Source organism: Carassius carassius, chromosome 47 (assembly GCF_963082965.1).
Source record: "Carassius carassius chromosome 47, fCarCar2.1, whole genome shotgun sequence".
Taxonomy (NCBI): Eukaryota; Metazoa; Chordata; class Actinopteri; order Cypriniformes; family Cyprinidae; genus Carassius; species Carassius carassius.
The window spans coordinates 5,125,164-5,145,603 of record NC_081801.1 but is presented as its reverse complement, the minus strand read 5'-3'; the positions used below and the strand labels follow the sequence as shown (position 1 = coordinate 5,145,603).

The window sequence follows — 20,440 nt, the reverse complement described above, 5'->3', positions numbered from 1 at the left end:
CTTCCTGTGTAATGGATCATTAATATAGAACATTTTAAATCATAAGCATAGACGCTTCAGAGCAGCGCTATGCCTCATGGCTGGGGCTCTTACATTACCCCCTGCATGAGACAGTTACATCTGCATCCAGGAGCTCAAAACCTCCAGCCGCACTTCTGCTACTCATTTAAACAGAGTGAGCTGACAATACACTACAGCAACAGGCAACATATAGAACATATACAAGATTTTAAAATAAAAATGAGACAACACGAAAAGTTTTTGATTTGTGTTTTATGTAAATTGTTTGAGAAGAAAAACATTTTAGTTTTTAAAGATTCAAAACACACATTCACAACTTCAGGTTCCTACTTTTACCAATACAATAAAGCTTTAACACTTTTGGATGAAAAATCTGCCTTATTGTAGAGGCATTACCAAAGGGCATGCGTTAAAATATTTGATCGTATTGGGATTACTTTTTTTTTTACCACAGCTCAGAACGCTCCTGGGACAGTGATTGAGTTTATGAAATGATTCCTGGACCAGTATTGAACAGTAAATATAATGTCAGACCTCTTAAGAATATATTACATCATATTCAGGAATCTTCCACTGCAAATGCCACACACACTTGGAAAATAGCAGCCATTCAAACACTGTACAACTCTGATCAAATTAAAAATCAAGAATTAAAAAAAAAATCTCAAACAAAATACTAAAGTTTTCAAGTATAATAATTTACAGTTTGCAAACAGAAAACAAACAATCTTGAAATTAACAAAAAAAAAAAAAACACAGGACATGTTGTGCTGTGTTTACCAAGAGCTAAGTATCATCAAAAAAACTTCTTAGCTGCTGCTTCCTGCTGACTCCTGGAAGGAGAAGAAATCGAATTAAAACACCGTCTATGACAAAATAAATATTTTAAAATGGTCTTCATTTTTGTTCTGTTCATACAAAATGTCTATCTTGACTGATATCTGACCGTCTTTCTTTTTCATTATGTGAACAAGATAACTTTTAATTTAAAGACAATGGGAGAGATTTCAGTACTTTAACTACCAAAGCATCTGAGGAAGCCATCACAAGAATCCAAAAACTGAAGCTTAATGAAGCACCCAATCAGAAAGGAACAAAACACTTTTTCCATTTACATACCTCTTAAAGAGCCTTGCACGAATGCTGCAACATTAAAATTCACTCACTTGTACATAATGTAGCTGAAGAAGAGGAGGGATTGAATGACGATGAAGATCACAAAGTGTGTGGTAGAGAGGCAGGTGGGTAAAGGAGGAAGTTCAGGACACTTCACCTTCTCCGCAGGATTCTAAGGATCGTGACCAAAAAAGGAGTTATTGGCACTTTTTTCCCCCAGTTTTTTATTAATTAATTAAAACATAGACAATTTAAAACAAGGCAGAAACCACACAGAGAAGTGAAGGGGGAGGGGGGGCTGGTAAATGATAGGGCTGTCCAAAAAAATCGAATGTGATTTTCATGCGCATCTCATCAGTAAAGGTGCTCCTGTAATTAGTAGTATATCTCCAGCACATGCGTTCAGATCAGGGTTGCCAGGTTTTCACAACAATGCCTGCCCAGTTGCTTCTCAAAACTAGCCCAATCGCGTTTCCAGAGGGTTCCCCGATAAAAAATTCGTCCCGGGGTTAAAATATACCTTTTTTTGGTGGGGTTGCCTTGGTAATTCGCGTTTTAAGGGGCTAAATATCACGTTATTGGGATTGGGGTTTCTTTGACCTGCGGACACGAAAAACAACCACAGACTTGGCAACACTGGCTCAGGTGGAGCGGCATTTACTACACAGAGCCGTAGTTCACGGACAAGCTACACAAAATCACTTTCAAAATCGACAAAGAATCGCCTGCGATTTTAAAATTTATTTTGTGTAGATTGTCAGTGAACAACGACTCTGTGTAGTAAAGGCCAACCAGTGTTGCCAAGTCTGCGGTTGTTTTTCATGTCCACGGGTTGAAGCGACCCCAATCCCAATAATTTGATATTTAGCCCCTAAAATGCGAATTTTACCAAGGCAACCCTGCCAAAAAAAATGTGTATTTTATCGCCCCGGAACAAAACGCGATTGGGCTAGTTTTGAGAAGCAATTGGGCAGGTTTTGTTTTGAAAACCTTGCAATCCTGACCTGAACGCACGTGCTGGAGAGATACCAATAATTACAGGAGTGCCTTTACTGACTACTGTAGATGCACATGAAAATAGTCTTCGAATTTTTTGCACAGCCCTAGTAAATATCTAGAGATTCTAGAATGTAATGTAAAATATATTAAGTAATATATATATTTATATATATATATATATATATAAATAAACTCTTACAATATACGCAAGTAACAGTGTTATTTTACAATAATATAATATGTAACATGTCATATTACATCATATAATAAATAAATAAAAAATAGCATTTTCAAAGTTAACTAAAAAACTTAATACAAGTGCAATACAAGTATCAGTGTTATTTTAGTATCACTGAGATACTATTATAATTTTTATTTGTATTTTAATTAGTCTATTTTAATACTTCTGTTTTCTTTTCATTTTAAAGTAATCAGTAATCAGTTTCAGTAATTTTGTTGTGCATTTTCTTCCATTTTTATTATTATTTAATAGAAGTGGATCAAAAGAGTTCAGTAAAGCTGTAAAAAGACAACAACACATTTTGGTTTTAGGTTTCAGGACAACTTTGATGAAAAGTTTTGATTGACTTCAAACGTTAACTACTGTATATCGTTTTCATTTTTTTTAGTTATTTTAGTACATCATGTTAAAAAATAAAATGAGAAAGGTTGAGAAAGGTTAGCTTTATTTCACTTGGCTACAAGTGAAATAAAACAAGTACAATTTATTTTATATTTGACCTCAGTAAAAGTTTATTTTATTTAAAATAATTTATGGTTTTAGTTTACGATGATAATCCTGAAAGGCATACCAATAAAATGCATCATGTCATCAAAAATGAAAAGAAGTTGGTTTGACTATTTGATTATGACTATATGGTTATTTGTCAGATAAGCCCATATCAGAAATGCTGGTTTATTTTTAACTTACCAGATTTTTCTGAATTATGTGTTCTATGTTCCTCTTGACGACATGCAAATGCTCCTTGATGTCATTGAAGTGCTGGACTGTCTCATATGATCCTAGTCCGGCTGCGTTACCATGCTGCTGACCCACTGTCAACTGCTTGAAGTCTGACAATGAAGTCCTACAGACCACAACACAACATTACAACAACATTAGTGCAAAGCAGAACAAAAACATACATGAGTCAGAGTGCATGTAAAATACTATTAATTATTCAAGAAGAAAAGTTAACATTTTCAAATTGTGCATGCCAGACGGTTCCAGATGCTGACTGTTTGCATACAACAGTTTGTCATACAAGAGGATCTTATCAAGCAATCAATTCCTCTGAGACAGAGAGTCACAAGACTTCATCTATGTTTTAAATGTATAAAACGATTCTTAAGACAAAGCTCATGTTTTTCGGATTTCATGACATTATTTCAATTGTAGACATGACCATGCAAAAATATAATTTCCACTCCCTCCCTACTTATTGGTATGTAATGGTCTCCAAAAAATTCAACGAGTTTCATGGGTAATTCAACTTTAGAGAAATAGATTAATACAATATTTTTTCAATACAACTTATGGCATCTTTTTCCCCAAGGCACCGATTTTAAAATGGCAAGATATTTTTAGTTTAACAAACATCTAATCTCAATAAGACTGTAAAACCTAACAAATCAAATATCATCTACACTTGCTGTTCAGCTCTGTCAGGTCTAAAGGTTTTGAGCCTTTCTCACACCTCTAATGACATCTTGATAGAACTGCATGTAAACGCTGCTGTCCCTGATTACACTGGCAAATGACTGCTGTGCCCAAGGTCCTCGGCCAACAAAATCTTAATCTTAATATTACAGTGAATTGTCCCAATCTAATCTTTTAAGCCTCCTCTTAACTCTCACCAAAAGGCCATATATCCTTCAGCCTCATAGAAAAAATGAAATTACCCTGCAGCTCAAGCAGCAATGATTGCTAAATTAATCTTCCTAAAAAACATGGTCCGTTTCCCAAACATATTTCAGATGATTAATAAATACCCATTCAGGCCATGCCACAGCTTTCCTCACTTTCATTTGGCTAGAAGCAGTATGCTTAAAATGGAATAATAAACAAATCTTACATGAATAAATAAAATAATTATCCATTTATATCTGTTATGAGTATAAGACAAACAATCTAGAAAACACTTCAATGATGTATTAAAAAGAAATTAGACAAACACTCTGTATATCTAATTATTTTATGATACACACACACAAAAAAAGGAATGTTAACGTAAATTAAATTATTATTATTATTTGTTTTTTGTTTTACTTTTTTTCTTTTAATACATAATTATTTTTTTTTTATCAAAATAAGGTCAAATTTATGGTCAGCATATTATAAAAGAGCAGCACACAGTTTAAACTTTTAATCAGGAACACATCTCGAAATTTAAGATAATTTCTCTGCGTGACACGCATTTTTTACTGATCATGTATTATCCTGTGCCTGAACCCCATTTCTTTGGATATCGTCTTCAGAATTCTAGGATGATTACTAGGATAAAAAAATATGAGGGGATGGGCAAAATGAAAGCGTTTGGTAAGTCATAAGCACAGTCTCCTTGGGGAATTACAAAGACAAGAAAGCAATCAGAAGCAGACCGTGTATTTGCTGGTGTATGATGGATATATTTAAAGATTTGCATATAATCCTTCAAACAGAGGCCCATAAGGAGCCTAAAGAAAATCAAATTTGTTTCTTAAGGGAGAAAAAAAATAATAATTAGACTCTAATCTCCCTTGAGGCAAAAAGTGAACATTTAGTAACCCTCCCAAGTAATCTTTATCCACTTCAAATGAACTATATGCCAGAGGAATTCGCTTTTCCCCATCAGATAAGTCATTTTGTTGGGCCAAGACGAGTAAAATGAAATTATGATAAAAAAAAAGAAAAGGTCAAGATCTTAATATGTACATAATCTAGAAGATGAACTCGATCAATGGAGCATTTGTTTGTTGCAGACCAAATGCTGTTTAAATACGCGTGCCAATAGGATTAGCCTAAATTAACAATTGACTCAGATTACTGATCTTTTTGACGTCTTTCCGCCAATATGGCAACAATGTGGCATTGATTCTGCCCTTTTGATGAAGACTGCTGCATTATGTTTAGCTAATAGCAATATTAAAAGTAACAATATTTGCATATGCTCCAAATAGCAAACCTTTTATACGTAATATACGTACAAATTATTTAAACGCGTAGATAAGGATAAAGCTTTTGCCGTTGCAGTTAAATTCAGTTTTAATAAAATATAAGATGTAATTAGGTTATTAAAGGTTTCAAACAATGCTCTTCTGCAGCCAATCTCTTTATCTAAATGCACAAACAAATCTCTTACTTAAATCCCTAACAAAGCCATCGGTAAGTGTTTTTCTAAAAACCGGTTTAACAATCAGTATAGTTTGGATACATCCGAGTTGTTGTAAAAACAGTCTATTGTGGGCTAATCCTCTCCTTGCACAGTTAAAAGAGTTTTAAAAGCTGTATTTTGGGGTCTAATCCCAAAGCCTTATTATTCGATTTCATTTTTGGGCTTTAATCCTTGTTTCATCTACACCTCACTTCAAAAACACCTGGAGAAAAACAAACAACCGTCCGCTAACAAAACAAAAAAACAATGCTGACATTACAGAGGCCAAAACTGAATAACAAACAAATGTATTTAATCTGGATTATACAATGAACATCTTTAGATCTTTATGTAAAGACACAACAAACAGGATGTTTACAGACAAAACCTAATCTGTTGCATTGTTCAGCCTTTTGCAAAGGCATGTAATGCGCTAAGGCCTGTAAGTAGTTGACTCACTCAGAGATTGTTTTTGACTTAACACTTAATTGGCTAGGAATTTCGAGAGGTATATCATATTAATTTTTAGTAGTTAGTTTCAATTTAAATAAATGTGTTGAGGCTTGGCATTTATAATACATTTTACTGATAATTAATGCCACTATAATGCATGTTTGTATTGTTTTTATCCATTTCAGTTCTGTTCTAAATACTGTTAAAAGTAAAGGATTTGTTGTGGTGTGAGGGAAAATAAAATATGCTTTTAATGTCTGTAAAGGTTTTGTTTTATATACTGGTATTTTATATTATTTCTGAATGTAATAATAAAATGTGACTTACATATATACCGATGCAACTTGTATGCTTTTCTTCTATCAACAATGCAATTTAGAGTTAAAATCAGGTGTGACTTATTTTTCATAAAATATGGTAATATAACAGTTGTTTTGGACAGGAGAACAATATTTTCCTTAGGCACTTACCTTACTTCATTAAGGTTCCTCAAAACCTCTTGTTGTGTATTGATTATGGTGTCCATTTCATGATTGGGAGCCTAAATAAAGCATGCCAACTTTTAGTTAGACTCAAGGATAGTTTAGATCATAAATTAAATAAATCACTTGTGAGTATTAAAAGCAATTATATAATTTTGGCGCTTCACAAACTGATAAAGCAACAGGTTTTAAAAGATGTCAGACTAGATCTAAAAACATGGATCTGAGATGACGTGTCACAGCATTCAGTATGAAAATCTGGTCAACATTAAATTAAATTAAATTAATGCATTTAGCAGACGCTTTTATCCATAAGCGACTTACAGTGCATTCAGGCTAACATTTTTTAGATTAGCATTTAATGTTTTAATACACTGTTAGATGTATGTTTGCCATATTTCAAACGCATTTTTCAAGTCTTACCTGTCCTGACTGTGCTTGTGACGAACGTTTGGAGATCTCCTCTGTGATGACTGACACATAACGGCGTTGTTCGTCCAGAATCATGGCCAGCTGTCTGTTTAGCTGCTTGATTTCCAGGTGTATTCGATTCTGCCCCTCAAACACCTGACGGATTTCCCGGTCGTTAACACTTTCAAACATGTCCTCAACTGCCAGAAGAGAAACACTGAACCGATGTTTTTCTACAAATATGGGTTTTCATTTTTAAGCAACCCAGGTAGTAAAGAAATTAATCAGTCGAAACCGAATGTGTTGTTTAAATAAATAATAAATAATAAATAAACAAACAAATAAAATACAAATTTGCGGCTTAAATGCCCTTGGATGGATAATAAAATGAACAAAATAAATATAAGATCTTTTATAAATAAAGTTGTGGCTCGTCCAATCAGATCTAAGATTAGAACAGGGTTTATAAAAAGTGTACAGGTTTTTATTCATAACATTTCATCATTCTATTTCTGTGTTTTTATATCAGTGTCTCATGTCTTTTGACAATGAACATCATAAAAACCTGAAGCTGAGTGGTCAAACCTTCAGACAGAATGAGAGCAACTCACTGGGCTGCCCCTGGACATCAGGGTGCTCTTTCTGAAACTCCTCTTTCCTTTTGTCCAGCTCTTGTTGGAAATTCTCAAATTCCTCCTGGTACTTGTCCTTCTCCTCTTTGGGAATCTCTTTTTCTGGGGGAGGCTTTATAGAAGGACACAAAACACACATTCAAACCCACTCACACACATAGACACACTTACGCATCCTCCAATTATAATGAACAAGAGGAATGAAGTAAGAGGTAGACACTTATGAAACAAGTATGGCCGATCCTTTTTAATCATAATCATGAGTGGGGAGGAAAATGTGTACCAGATTCTGCCCAGGCTCGGTAAGTCTGAACAGCAAAAACGACAGAACGTCATGGTCATCTGTCAAAAAAGAAATTGTTTAGCCATATTTTTAAAGCTGCAGCGTGCAATTTCAGTAACACCAGCAACATCAAACATGTTTTAAACTCTTTCTTTCAGCTTTCTTTCTTCCCCTATGAAAATTCTTTAATTTACCCTCAAGTTGTTCCAAACCTACATGAGTTTCTCTCTTCTGTTGAGCACAAAAGAAGATATTTTTTTGGTGGTATTATCAATAAGAATGTTGGTAACCAAACAGCTGACGGTAGCCATTGACTTTCGTAGTATGGGAAAAAATACTATGGATGTTATTGGCTACCAGTTTGGTTACCAACATTCTAAAAAATATCTTGTGTGTTCTTGAGGGTGAGTAAATGATGATAGAACTTTCATTTTAGGTAGAACTATGTCTTTAATGGTTCAAAGCCAACTATTTTCTCGTAAGCTGATCCAGCCGAAGCATAACAAAGAAAATCTTTGCATTTGGTTACTTTTAAACCATACCTGCAAGTCCTCCGGTGGCCGCAGAGATGCCAAAATAGCCATTCTCAGGAATGATCATGTTTTCTACTTTGGTGCAGAACTCATAATCATCTTTATCAGGAGTGAACCCGTTATTGATGAAAACCTGAAACCATTGAGAATATTCAGACGTTATATTATATTCCGATTTTAATTTGAAATCTCAAAGATGAATTTAGGTAAGGTAATGACCAGTTACATGGCTCTATTGTTTTGACATACAATACAAAATTTACAGAAAGAAAAACCTACAGTAGTAATTATTTTGTAATAATAATGACCAAATAAGGTAAAATTATAGTTGGTTTTTCAGAATGAATGTATGTTGAATCTTATTATTGGTTTATGGTGATATAAACTTGACCTACCGATAAAGTTTTCTTGTAGTAGACGATTTTGGCACGTACAGGGTAAGGTTTGTTTCTGAAGTCTCTAAGACATGTACCCAGAGACTGGGTTGTGCCATCACTGGAGGAAAAATATGGTTTATCATATATGTAAACACAAAAACAACAACAACAAGCGATTCCTTTCCCATATCAATTAGAAAAAACTAAATTTGTTTCTATTAAAATTTCCTTAAATGAAATGAATCAACAAAAACATATCAAGAATATGAAGGGCTATGGGTATTTCTCAGTGTGTTTGCACAGTCTAGCACATATGCTGCTGACAGCTCTCCCCCGCTGGCTCACAAATCTAATTTAATCTGAGTGCACTAACAGTGAAAGCATTAAGACAGACAGAGGATTAGACTCTCTCATAAATCATCATATTTCCTAATCTCCGTTCAAATGTAAAAATGAGAGCACCGATGTCCGCAAGGAGGATCGGTTTACTTACTTTTGATGGTCATAAATAAGTTTTCCATTGTTACCCACCACCAGGACAGCAGGGTTGTTTTTCTACAATAGCAAGGTCACAAAGAAGAGAGACAGAATCCTTATTTAGTACAGAGGAGGCACAAAACAAATCCACTGAGGAACTTTGGTGTTTGCTCCTGAGGCAAACGCAAAACACATAATCATAATCCTTTGACAAATATATATTTAGCTTTACCTTAAGTTGTTTTGACTGAAAAATGCGCATCGTTCAAAAACAAACATTATTGGGTAAATTTTTCTGATACAATCAAGTGTTAAAAAACATACGTTTTTCAATGAACTAATAATTACAAATTCTAGGGCTGAAAAATGATTAAAAACAATCATGCAGATGAATAAATTTTTACAAGTATGATATCTTTAAAATGTTATATTATGGAGTCAGATGAGAAAAAAAAATTAATATAAAAATGCCCTTTAAAAGTAACTATATTGCTCTTTTTCATTTTTTTATATTAGTTTTATTTAGCAAAAATGCAACTTGAGCTACTTGAGCGTAACTTATTAGTTCTGAATAACAACAATTCTGAATAACATTCGATACAGCTATAATCATAATGTATTTTCATACATTTAAATAAACAAATCTGAAATGAAACTATAATAATGAAAACGCATTTGTTTAAAAATTATACTTGTGTCCAATCACCTTTCCATCATTATCAAAAGAGTCAAAGAATATTCCCACGCCATTCCACTGATCAGCCGCTCCGTACACAGGACCCTCCAGACCTTGACTGGCTGTGAACCATATGGCCTACAGAAACACACACACACACACACACACACACACACACACACACACACACACACACACACACACACACACACACACACACACACAAACAAACACAAACACACACACACACACACACACACACACACACACACACACACACACACACTTTCTTCAGTGAGCATGGGTAATTTGGTAAGTGGTGCTTGAGCTCAGTGTGGTCTGCTCCACCAGACTGTGGGACAATTCAAAGAAAGCACATGTTAGTTGTACAACACTACATTTAATTGCTCATTCTACACTGCAAATGCCGAACAGCGTACGTGAATTTATCAAGGCAGACAAATGGACGCTTTTCCTGAGAAAATGGTTTATTCTATGCAAAAAGAAATGCATGTGGTAAGATGAAATATTTAAACCTAATGACTTTTAACAATTTTAGAAAAGCATATTTTGTGCAAGTTAATTCTGTATAGCACCCAGTAACACAGTCACACAAAATAAGCTCATGATGAATCATAATGAACTTGAAATGCAAACCTACAATTTAATGGTTTGTGAAAAGAAATAATAGTAACATTTAACTAAATGCGACTGTTGTTTGCTCATGCAAAACTGCTGGCACAATGCTAGGGTGTTCCGGGTGGTTGCCCGGTCATGACTATGCAGGTGTTCTGAGTAGCTGTTAGCTTATTTCTATGCTGTTAGTAAAACGTTTCCACCATCAAGTCTCTATGATTTTCTGATTTCTAGACATGACTTCACAGGAAGTAGACACACTGCCCTTCTGCTTGACTGTTTCACAGCTTCTGTTTTACATAACGTTTGCTGTTTCATATACGTGTCCTTCACACGTCAGTTAAAGGTTTTGCACTTGTGACATGTACAAGTTATAAATGTCATGTTTATTAGCAAAATGCAGAGATTAAAAGAATCCTGAAAAAAGCATGGTTTCCGAAAAAATCTGTTCTCAACAGAATATGAAATGTTTCTTGAGCAGCAAAAGAACTTATTAGAATGATTTCTGAATGATCATGGTCTGAAAATTCAGCTTTGTATCAAAGTAATAAATAACATTTTAAATGATCTTTTTTTTTGTAATTTAAGTGCTTTAACTTCAATTAAATACAAATGAGAAATCTTGCCTTGGCAGCTACCTAAAATAATTAATAATAATAAATTAATAATAATTTTCATTAAATGTTTATTTTTAATTTGATTTAAATTAACAAACATGTTTTAACAGTTTTAGTTAATGGTTTAGGTTGGTGATGTCATGAAATTGCTCATGAATATTAATTAGTTCATAGTAATATCCAACTGAGGTGGTAAATAGAATGTTTTACATTTTTAATATAATATAGAATTATAGAATTAAAATGGAATTACTACTACAGTAATTCTTACAGTAAGTCTTAGTATTTTCTTAGTATTAATTAATCATTTTAGTGATCAGAATGATACCTTATTGAATAAAGATAATTATCTTACAACAGAAGACAGTTATTTTAAGTTGTAATAATATTTTACAATAACAAGATTTTACCGTAGAGTAAAAAAAATCTGAACTGTGTTAAAGTGTCAACATGACCCTCCACTGTCATCAACAATTTATGTCTGTGCTTCTATATGTTTACAACTGCCTATAGCCACAAATGTAGAAATGAGGCTCACATATACACAAAATAAACAGTTCTTTTATATTATATTTATTAGAATAATATTAATAATAATATTTTTACCAATCCATCAGCTCCCATTCGTCCTCGTCCGGACACACGGAATGTCACTTCAGCTTCCCAGTGTTCAAAACCTACAGGGTTTTTTGTCCATACCGAACCCTTCTGGCTTCGCAGAGAGGGGGTGATTCGGATCTGATCTGAACTAGGAATGGCATCTGGAGAGAAGATGGAAATGGGAAAATGCATGAATAGAAAATTATCTAATATTTATTATTTAATAATAATAATATTAAGAATATACTGATCATTGAGCAACCTGATCTGATGTAAAGAAGTTTTCCCAATTTATTTTAAAAAAATTATTAAAGGGTTGTTTCTCAAAACCAGGAAGAGCTGAGGTAAGAAAGCTGGTTTCTGAGCATGTGTCAGTTACCAAAGCTATCAGTATATCTTACATTATAAAACGGATAGTTCCGGTCCTTGATTCTGATTCTAAAACCCGAGCGGCAACCTCCCGCTCTCTCTCATGAAGCCAACAAGGAAGTGACTTAAACTGTAATTCATCGACTAGCCGCTAGAGGCAGGCTTCAAAAGGCAGTCAGTCCCATAGACTCCCCATGTTAAAATGGACAACTTTACAGCAGAAAAATAAGTTTCAGCTTGGTTCAAAAAAATGATTTTGATCTATGAAGCAAATGTTGACCTTCATGGTAACTGTGAGGGGTTTGAATTTTTTTATAACTCATCCGTTTAAATTATATTCGACCTTAAATTTCTGCATAATTAAGGGCGTGGCCACTTGAGTGAAAGGTGGATTGCCGCTGCTGACGGATACCAAAAATGGGCAAAAAGGTGGGGAGCTGGTTGCCGAAACCACGCACACTTAGCACGACGGCGGTGACAGCAGCAGCAATCCACCGGTAACTCAAGTGGCCGAGCAAATTAATTATGCATAACTTAATATAATTTAAATGGATGAGTTATAAAATAAATAAATAAATCAACCCCCCCTCACAGTCGTCATGAAGTGCAAAATTAGTTATATAGACCAAAAATGTTTTCTATGGGATTGACTCCCTTTTGAAGCCAGCCCCTAGCAGCCAAGTCAATGAATTACAGTTTAAGTCACTTCCTTGTTGGCTTCACAAGAGAGAGCGGGAGGTTGCCGCACGTTTGAAGCTGTTGTAAATTACACTACAAACATACTTGTCAGTGTTGCCAGATTGGAAATGTCCAAGTATCGTACCAGAAGTTCAAAATTATCGTATCTGGAAGAAAATTATCGTACACGAGTCAAAAGAGTTATTTATCTATTCTAAACCAACAACATTTTGACACGACCTGCAAATTACCACAATAGATAACAAGGCGTATTGTTTGACGGAAGCAGTGAGACAAAATACTATCCTATTATTTTCAGTGATTGTCTGCGTCGTGGCGCATATTAAATCATATTAAAATTATTTTTAACACTTCCTTTGTCGCGTCCAGTGAAGAAGGAATTTAGTTGTTGCTGCGTGGTGCAGTTGACTCCACATCTTAGCCGCTTTCATTGGAATCCTGCGTGTTGCCAGATGTTGAAGGGGTTCTTGCTATCATGGACCGCAACTAGTGCTCGTTGGCTTTAAAGCAGGGCACTCTCCTACAGTCTTAACACACCCTGAGGTGCACACGAATGCATTTAGAGTGTCGATAATGAGCCGATTTCGTGTATGAGAAAATAAGCCCTATGACTGCAACAACCCTCATTTAAATTTTCATAGAATTCTGAAATTATCGTACATTAAGGGATTTTTTTCATTATTGATCGTACATCGTACAGAGGTAAAAATTATCGTACAAATACGATAATTATCGTACATCTGGCAACACTGATACTTGTTTACTTCTGTGTGTTGCTCGGCAACCACTTTGTTAGAATCACAACTGAGGAAGTACATAGCAAGTACATGTTTGGTAAAAATACAGTTTTATTTATATCATTACACTTTATTTGCCATTTTATTTGGTGGAACGTTATTATATATATGAAATAACAGTTTTATAAAAGCAATAAGCCCCGTGAAGCCATCGTTCAAAGTAAATGAATAACAGCTAAGGGGGTTTTCTAACATCACCCCTTACCTTAGGTGTTATAAATTCAATGTAAACCATGGCGTCTTGGGGCTTATTGCTTTATTAGAGAATACAGAAAATAATTACGTTATATAATTTTATCATCACACATCCGTGTAATATCTGGCAAAATACCAGGTTTATGAGCACATTCTTCCCTGACAGCATACTTCTCCGTTGAGATAAATCGATTTAAACAGAACAACAGGACATAAATCACAACATTAAATCTATTGACTACGTAAACAGTAGATTTATTGCTCCTTCAGGCTAATATGTGCAGTGTATTTGAGATTTGGGAAGTGTTGCAAAACAGAACTTTGCTCTCCGCACATGCTGAGACAGATTTGTTTAACCCTTTAGGAAAACTAGTGCCATGTCAGCTGTGAAACTTCATGTCTACGTTTACTAATAATTTAATTATGCATAAAAGATCATTATGTGAATCTGAAGACCAATCAAAATGTCATTTTATTAAAAAGTAGCTGTTGTTTTCTCAACACACCATAAAAACACAGCTGGCAGTGCACCAAACATATCAGAACTGAGTGTGCACATAGTTTACTTTAAGATATGTTACAAAATATCATAATTTGCATTATTACAAAACAAAAACATGCAAAAGCAATGTAATCTATTATTCATTAATTAATTAATTCAATAATGATTGCACCACTGGTTCATTTATTTTAATGCAACTTTACATAAATTTAATGGGGAATTTAAACTACAAGTATGTACATGGACTAAACATACTGACAGAGAACAGTTATACAGATGGATGGATAAACTTACTTCCAGTGTGAATCCAGAATGGGATTCTTCCATCACTCTGTGTCAGATGTGGCCCTTTGAAACTATATTTATACTCAAAGCGCCGGTGCGGCGAATCCTCGGCAGCACTGTCGGCGAAAGCGTATGGAAATATTAAAAATATTAGTAATAAATAGGGATAAGCTGCCAGGCACTTCGCTATGGACACCGCCATGTTTGAGTCAGAGTGCTGACGTAGCGCAGTCATAGAGCGCAGTGAGGGGCGGGACGACTGGAAACGCTGAAGGGCCAACAGGGCGCTCTTTCATTGGCTGAAGCGCTTGATTGACAGGTGGGGAATTAAAAGGAGAACCGCTTTGAGTCTCGTTTTCAGGTACTGATGATGACTTGTACTAGACGTGTCATAGCATACTAGTAAGCTACTTAAGTAACCCCAACATTTCTTTTTGCCAAAGAGGTGTTAACAAATATTCTTGACCGGCAAGATTAAATTTATATGAGCTTTTTTCAGACTGTTTAGACTGGCTAATACAGTACATGTTTTTGATATAGCATTTAGCACACACACAAGAATATAATCCATGCTAAATATATTACATCATAAAATACACTCTAAAATATATATTATATTGTGCATTATAAATATATAGATAGATAGATAGATAGATAGATAGATAGATAGATAGATAGATAGATAGATAGAGAGAGAGAGAGATTTGTGTGTGTAAATATGTACATCTATATTTAGTGTTACGTATATACAGTTTTCATAGTCAAAGTTTTTTTATGTTTTTTTTTATAATATATTATATGGTACAGCTGTCATGCACAATTTACACATTCACAGGTCTGTACAGTATACTATATCAAAGCATTCAACAGGAACAGGAAGCTATGTGCTATAAAGCTTCGGATAACAAAACACACAGTACACACACCATGAGTGACAGAACAAGAGACTCTCAGCACGTCCTCTTATCCTGCTGAACCTGTAATGAAGGTCTTGAATGAGTGCTATCTTTATGAGATTGCACGATTGGCGTGATCTGTCACTGTGGACTGCATCAGGCAGATGCCACCCTGTCATTCAGCCCAATGATCGACCCTCCGCTCTCAGGTCAGTGGTAATGCAGCACTAGCACAGTGTGGAAGGGATCAGACCCGAATGGAGAGCAGAGGCTCCTGATGTTTCTTTTTCATAGGGGCGTCCCAAACCCTCGGCAGGACATGATGGGGGTCTGTTATAATCCCACACCATTCACTTTCTATGCTAATAGCGGAGGGCTAATGAGGCGATGACGTCACTCTAAGGTTAACATCAGTTGACCCTGACACAGCTAAAGGAAATGGAGGGGGGGGGGGGGTGTTGAAAAGATTACACGCAATTTCATTTGTGTTTTGTTATGAGTAGAAAAATATTTTTTGTGTTGATCAAAAGTGGATAATTTACACTGACATACACACAGCTGACACAGCAAAGTGGAGCGACATGCTAAACTCCATCTAAAACTATTTTAAACTGCATTTTTTAAACAAATTGTGCTTTTGTTCATTATTTTGCATACATAAGGATTATATATTTGAATGAACCCAAAACTATGTGTGTCAAATGTCCGTATGTAACTTGTCCTGTACCATTTGTGCTACAATCATGTATTATACACTCTCTCACAACACATGGCTTGTTGAAAACAGAAGTACTACTATTAATTTGACAAGAGATCAGTGCACTTTTAACTGGCAAAATATCCCATAGTCTTGCATTGATAGAGAGAGATGACAGAGTTGCCATATTTGACAAATAATGTGTATGTGATAAATAAACAACCATGAACCTTAAAATCAGAACACCATATTAACCACATGGTAACTCCCTGGCAACCATCCACAACACCTTTATTGGTTATTTCATATTTATTATTATACATGCATTAAATAACAATAATAAATCTTTGCAGGGCTGTAATTAAACTTCAAAAAGAAATATAATAGGGGATTAAAAATTGTGTAAATATATTTAATAATAATTATAATAATAGAAAACTAAAAATATATTTTTTTCTTATAAATTTGAACCTTTAAATGCAAAAAGTAGTGAAAAAGTAGATAAGTGTCAAACATTTTATAATAATATTAAATGGCATAAGATGATGATGATAATAGAAAACAATATTTTACAATACAAATCAGTATATAATAATAATTAAAAAAAGGATAAAGGATCATGAAATTTTTATGCCAACTACCTGTAAACATTTTGTTAAATGTTGTCAAAATCAATTTTTTTTTGACTCCTCTCTTGCCTGAAAAACCATGTCATGTTGCCTTTTCCCAAAACTCTCTCTTCAACCTTAGACAGATTAAATGTCATGCCTTGTTACTCAAAGGCTGTTGGAATCCTTGCTTGTGAGTAATCCATCAGCATTACTCCGGCTGATCTTCCTGTGGCCTATTCTCCGGCTCACGATACTCCCCTAATCATGACAAGTGTCTCTCTTGTTCGAATCATTACTTTAGCCTGAGGAGAGAGTTTGTAATTGAGGTCCCTTCTCTTTTGTGTGAAGTTCATTATAAAGTTAATTCTCACAGTTTGGAGGAAATGTACGATTTAAATAACAAGGGAAATGCAAATGGCTCTTTTGGATTGGAGACAAAGGCACCTGATGGGAGCTAATGGATTACACATCAGGAGAATACTTCAACAAATTAGTCAGTACAAATATTTGGCCAGCTAATTATGCAGCCAAAGAAATGTTATTTTTGGAAAGCAGATGCAGATAGACCACCGTTTTAATGGGTAAAATAAAGCAGCATGGCAAGATATGGAAGAAAAACTCAATTGTGACAGCAAGTGTTTCCTAACTGGGCTCATTGTGTGCATTATAAAAAGGCCTTTTTCAGGTCATAAGGGACACAGAGCAGCTGAGCATGGCTTCCCACCTCTCAGTTGGGTTCCCTTTTCTGTATTCAGTGTCTTTTGCATTGAATTCACAAACTAAAGCAAAAAAAAAAAAAAAAAACGATTTTGAAAAACAATTCCCACAACAAAACCTAGTAAATAACAGTGGTGTGGAAGAAAAGCAGCATGCAGCATTTTATTATCCATCACCTGCAGGGAATTCACTTCACTATGGTGAGAACTTCAGCCCTAGATGGTCCATTCATCGACTTAAGATTTGAGCCCTTTTTGGATGGCAAGCTTATGGTTTAAATCAACTAATGAATAGGTCAATAATCAGGGACGTGTTTGTTTATTGACTTATCTGAGTGTTAACCTATTAAAAGACCATAAAATAAAAAGTATTGTATGATTCTATGAAATGTCTGTGCCTGTTGGTATTATATTTAATATATAATATGCATTATGTTATTTATTATTATTATTTACACTACCAGTCAAAAGTTAGGAATAATAATTTTTTTTTTTACTATATTTGAAAGAAGACTGTTATGCTCAGCAAGACTGCATAAAAAAAACCCAGTAACAACCGAAATATTGTGAAATATTATTGCCATGTAAAATAACTTTTCTATTTGAATATATTTAAAATATAATTTATTTATGTGATGGTAAAGCTGAATTTCTTCAGTGTCACATGATCCTTCAGAAATAATTAATATAATATGCTAATTTGCTGCTTAGTTATTATCAGCTGTTATTGGCAATGAATAATGGTTCTATTACTATCAATGTTTTTTTTTTTTTTACTTTTTGCTGCTTAATATGTTTGTGGAAACCATGGTACAAAATTTTTTTTTCAGGATTCTTTGATGAAATGAATGTTAATTTATTCAGCATTTATTTGCAATAGATTTTTTAAACATTCTATATAATATTAATATAGAAATATATAATATTTAAGTTTGTATTTTTTATTTTAGATTAGAAAATATAGATGATAAAATTAAATATAAAGTAAATGTAAATAAAAGAATCAATTAGAAAAAGTACTTTCAAATATGTGCCAATTAACATCTTGTGGCACCTATTTTATATGCAAGTGTGTTTTAGAGTGTGTGTCTACATAAAGCAGTGGTGCCCTTTGTGTGTGCTTGTGTGTGGTGTTCTGAGCACTCAAACATTACCTTAAAGTGGCTCAACACGGTCCTGTGTGTGTGTATGTAGAGTGTTCTCTCATTATCTGTCCGAACTAAAGAGCATTCACCGAAGAGACAGTGCCCTACTCTTATTTACCGACACACGAAAACCAAAGGTTCCAAACAATATCGAATGGATTCCTTTATCCTCACAAGTGCTCGCCATCTCGCCATCCACCTTTGAATATCCCCCCTTTTCAGATACCTGCACGAAAAAGGAGAGGAGAAATTTACAACAAAAGGATATCCTCAACTTTCCTTGCAAACATGGAAGCCTAGTTTAAAGACCTTTATTTGTATAAAACCTCTCATTAACTCTGCTCATGCTGTCTCCCTCGGCCTGCCGTGGCTTAAGTAGTGAGCTTTGTAAAAAAGCTACCAATTAGTCACCCATCAGCTTCAATTAGAAGAGACAAAACCTGTGTAAAGATAACTCAACGAGAGCGGGAGGGAGGCTGCGCCCCAACAGCGAGCGCCTGCTTCACTGGGGCCCTTTCAGTGCCGAACATACCCTCCTCACCTTGTTTCTCCTTCCCTACCTCTCTAAGAGCCCAGTGTTGTGGAGATGGGAAGCCAGGCCTTCCAGGAGTCTCAGAAGGAGGGCTATTCAGTCCCTATACCTGTTTATGGATTCTAAAGCATTCGGCTTGCACACAATCGCCCTTTGTCCTGTCGGTGCTTCCTTTAACTTAGGCCTCAACAACAGCAAGCTTTCACTAGCGCTTTCTTTCTTTCTGTGGATTGAAGAAGGGAAAAAAAAGAGCTGAAGGAGTGGCTTTCGCATCATTAAAATTGAATTTGCACTGTCCTGTAATTACATGGGAGGGCAACAATGTATTTCTTCCCCTCAATGAAGGTTTTTGGGGCAGTTAATTTGGTGCTTGCATTTAATCTCTTAAAGGCATTAATTAGTGTGGAGTGAAACCCTAATTTTCACTGTTGTCGCTGATGTTCGCCTGGAACTTTTCCCCTCCTGTTCTTAAATACCGACGAGGCCGGGCAAGCAAGCACAGTTAATAAAATTTCCTCATTAATGACTTTTATTCCAGCACAGTGACTCATTCAGGATCTGCCATTAAGCATTAGCTTGATGATGTTTGAATGAGGCCTGGGCAGGGGCCGCATTCACTTTCACTTGTGTTTTTTCCTTCATAGTGGGCAGTTCTAAATAATGAGGGAGGCAGCCAGTGAGATATAATTAGGAACAAGGGGCACCTCAGCAAATATTTGAAATATTTAAAGGATGGCTCTTGTACACTGTCCATTAATTACTTCCAGATGGGATTTTGGGGAATATTTCTGGCTGAAAAATGTCCCGTTTACCTCCTACCCCTCCAGCCCCTCTTCTTCTAACCTTAAAGGGTTAGTTCACCCAAAAATGAAAATTATGTCATTAATGACGCACCCTCATGTTGTTCCAAACCCGTAAGACCTCCGTTCATCTTGGGAACGTGGTTTAAGATATTTTAGATTTAGTCCAAGAGCTCTCAGTCCCTCCATTGAAAGTGTGTGTACGATATACTGTCCATGTCCAGAAAGGTAAGAAAAACATCAAAGTAGTCCATGTGACTCGTTATCGAGTCAAGAACCATTTCTGTCAGACGTGTCCAATTTGAGAATTGAGGAGCTGATGATACTGCACATGTGTGATTCAGCGTGAAGCAGAATGACACAGCGCATCTGAACTGAACTGGTTCTTTTGATGATTGATTCTTAACTGATTCTGTGCTAATGTTATGAGTGTGAAAGGTAAAAGTAACTCCAGAAAGGTAATAAAAACATCTTCAAAGTAGTCCATGTGACATCAGAGGGTCAGTTAGAATTTTTAGAAGCATCGAAAA

At 35.1% G+C, this 20,440-nt stretch overlaps 1 protein-coding gene across 1 annotated transcript; it reads right to left on the bottom strand.

Moving 5' to 3' along the window:
- Positions 1-258: 258 nt before the first annotated feature.
- Positions 259-14,755, bottom strand: LOC132130370 (protein ERGIC-53-like). The gene is made up of 13 exons (XM_059542068.1): positions 14,523-14,755; positions 11,673-11,827; positions 9,844-9,951; positions 9,154-9,215; positions 8,679-8,778; positions 8,293-8,416; positions 7,751-7,809; positions 7,447-7,579; positions 6,848-7,035; positions 6,413-6,483; positions 3,068-3,224; positions 1,188-1,309; positions 259-854 (listed from the first exon to the last, which is right to left on the bottom strand). The coding sequence occupies exons 1-13, from the start codon at positions 14,746-14,748 to the stop codon at positions 818-820; spliced, it is 1,542 nt and encodes a 513-aa protein (XP_059398051.1). The 5' UTR covers positions 14,749-14,755; the 3' UTR covers positions 259-817.
- Positions 14,756-20,440: the final 5,685 nt, after the last annotated feature.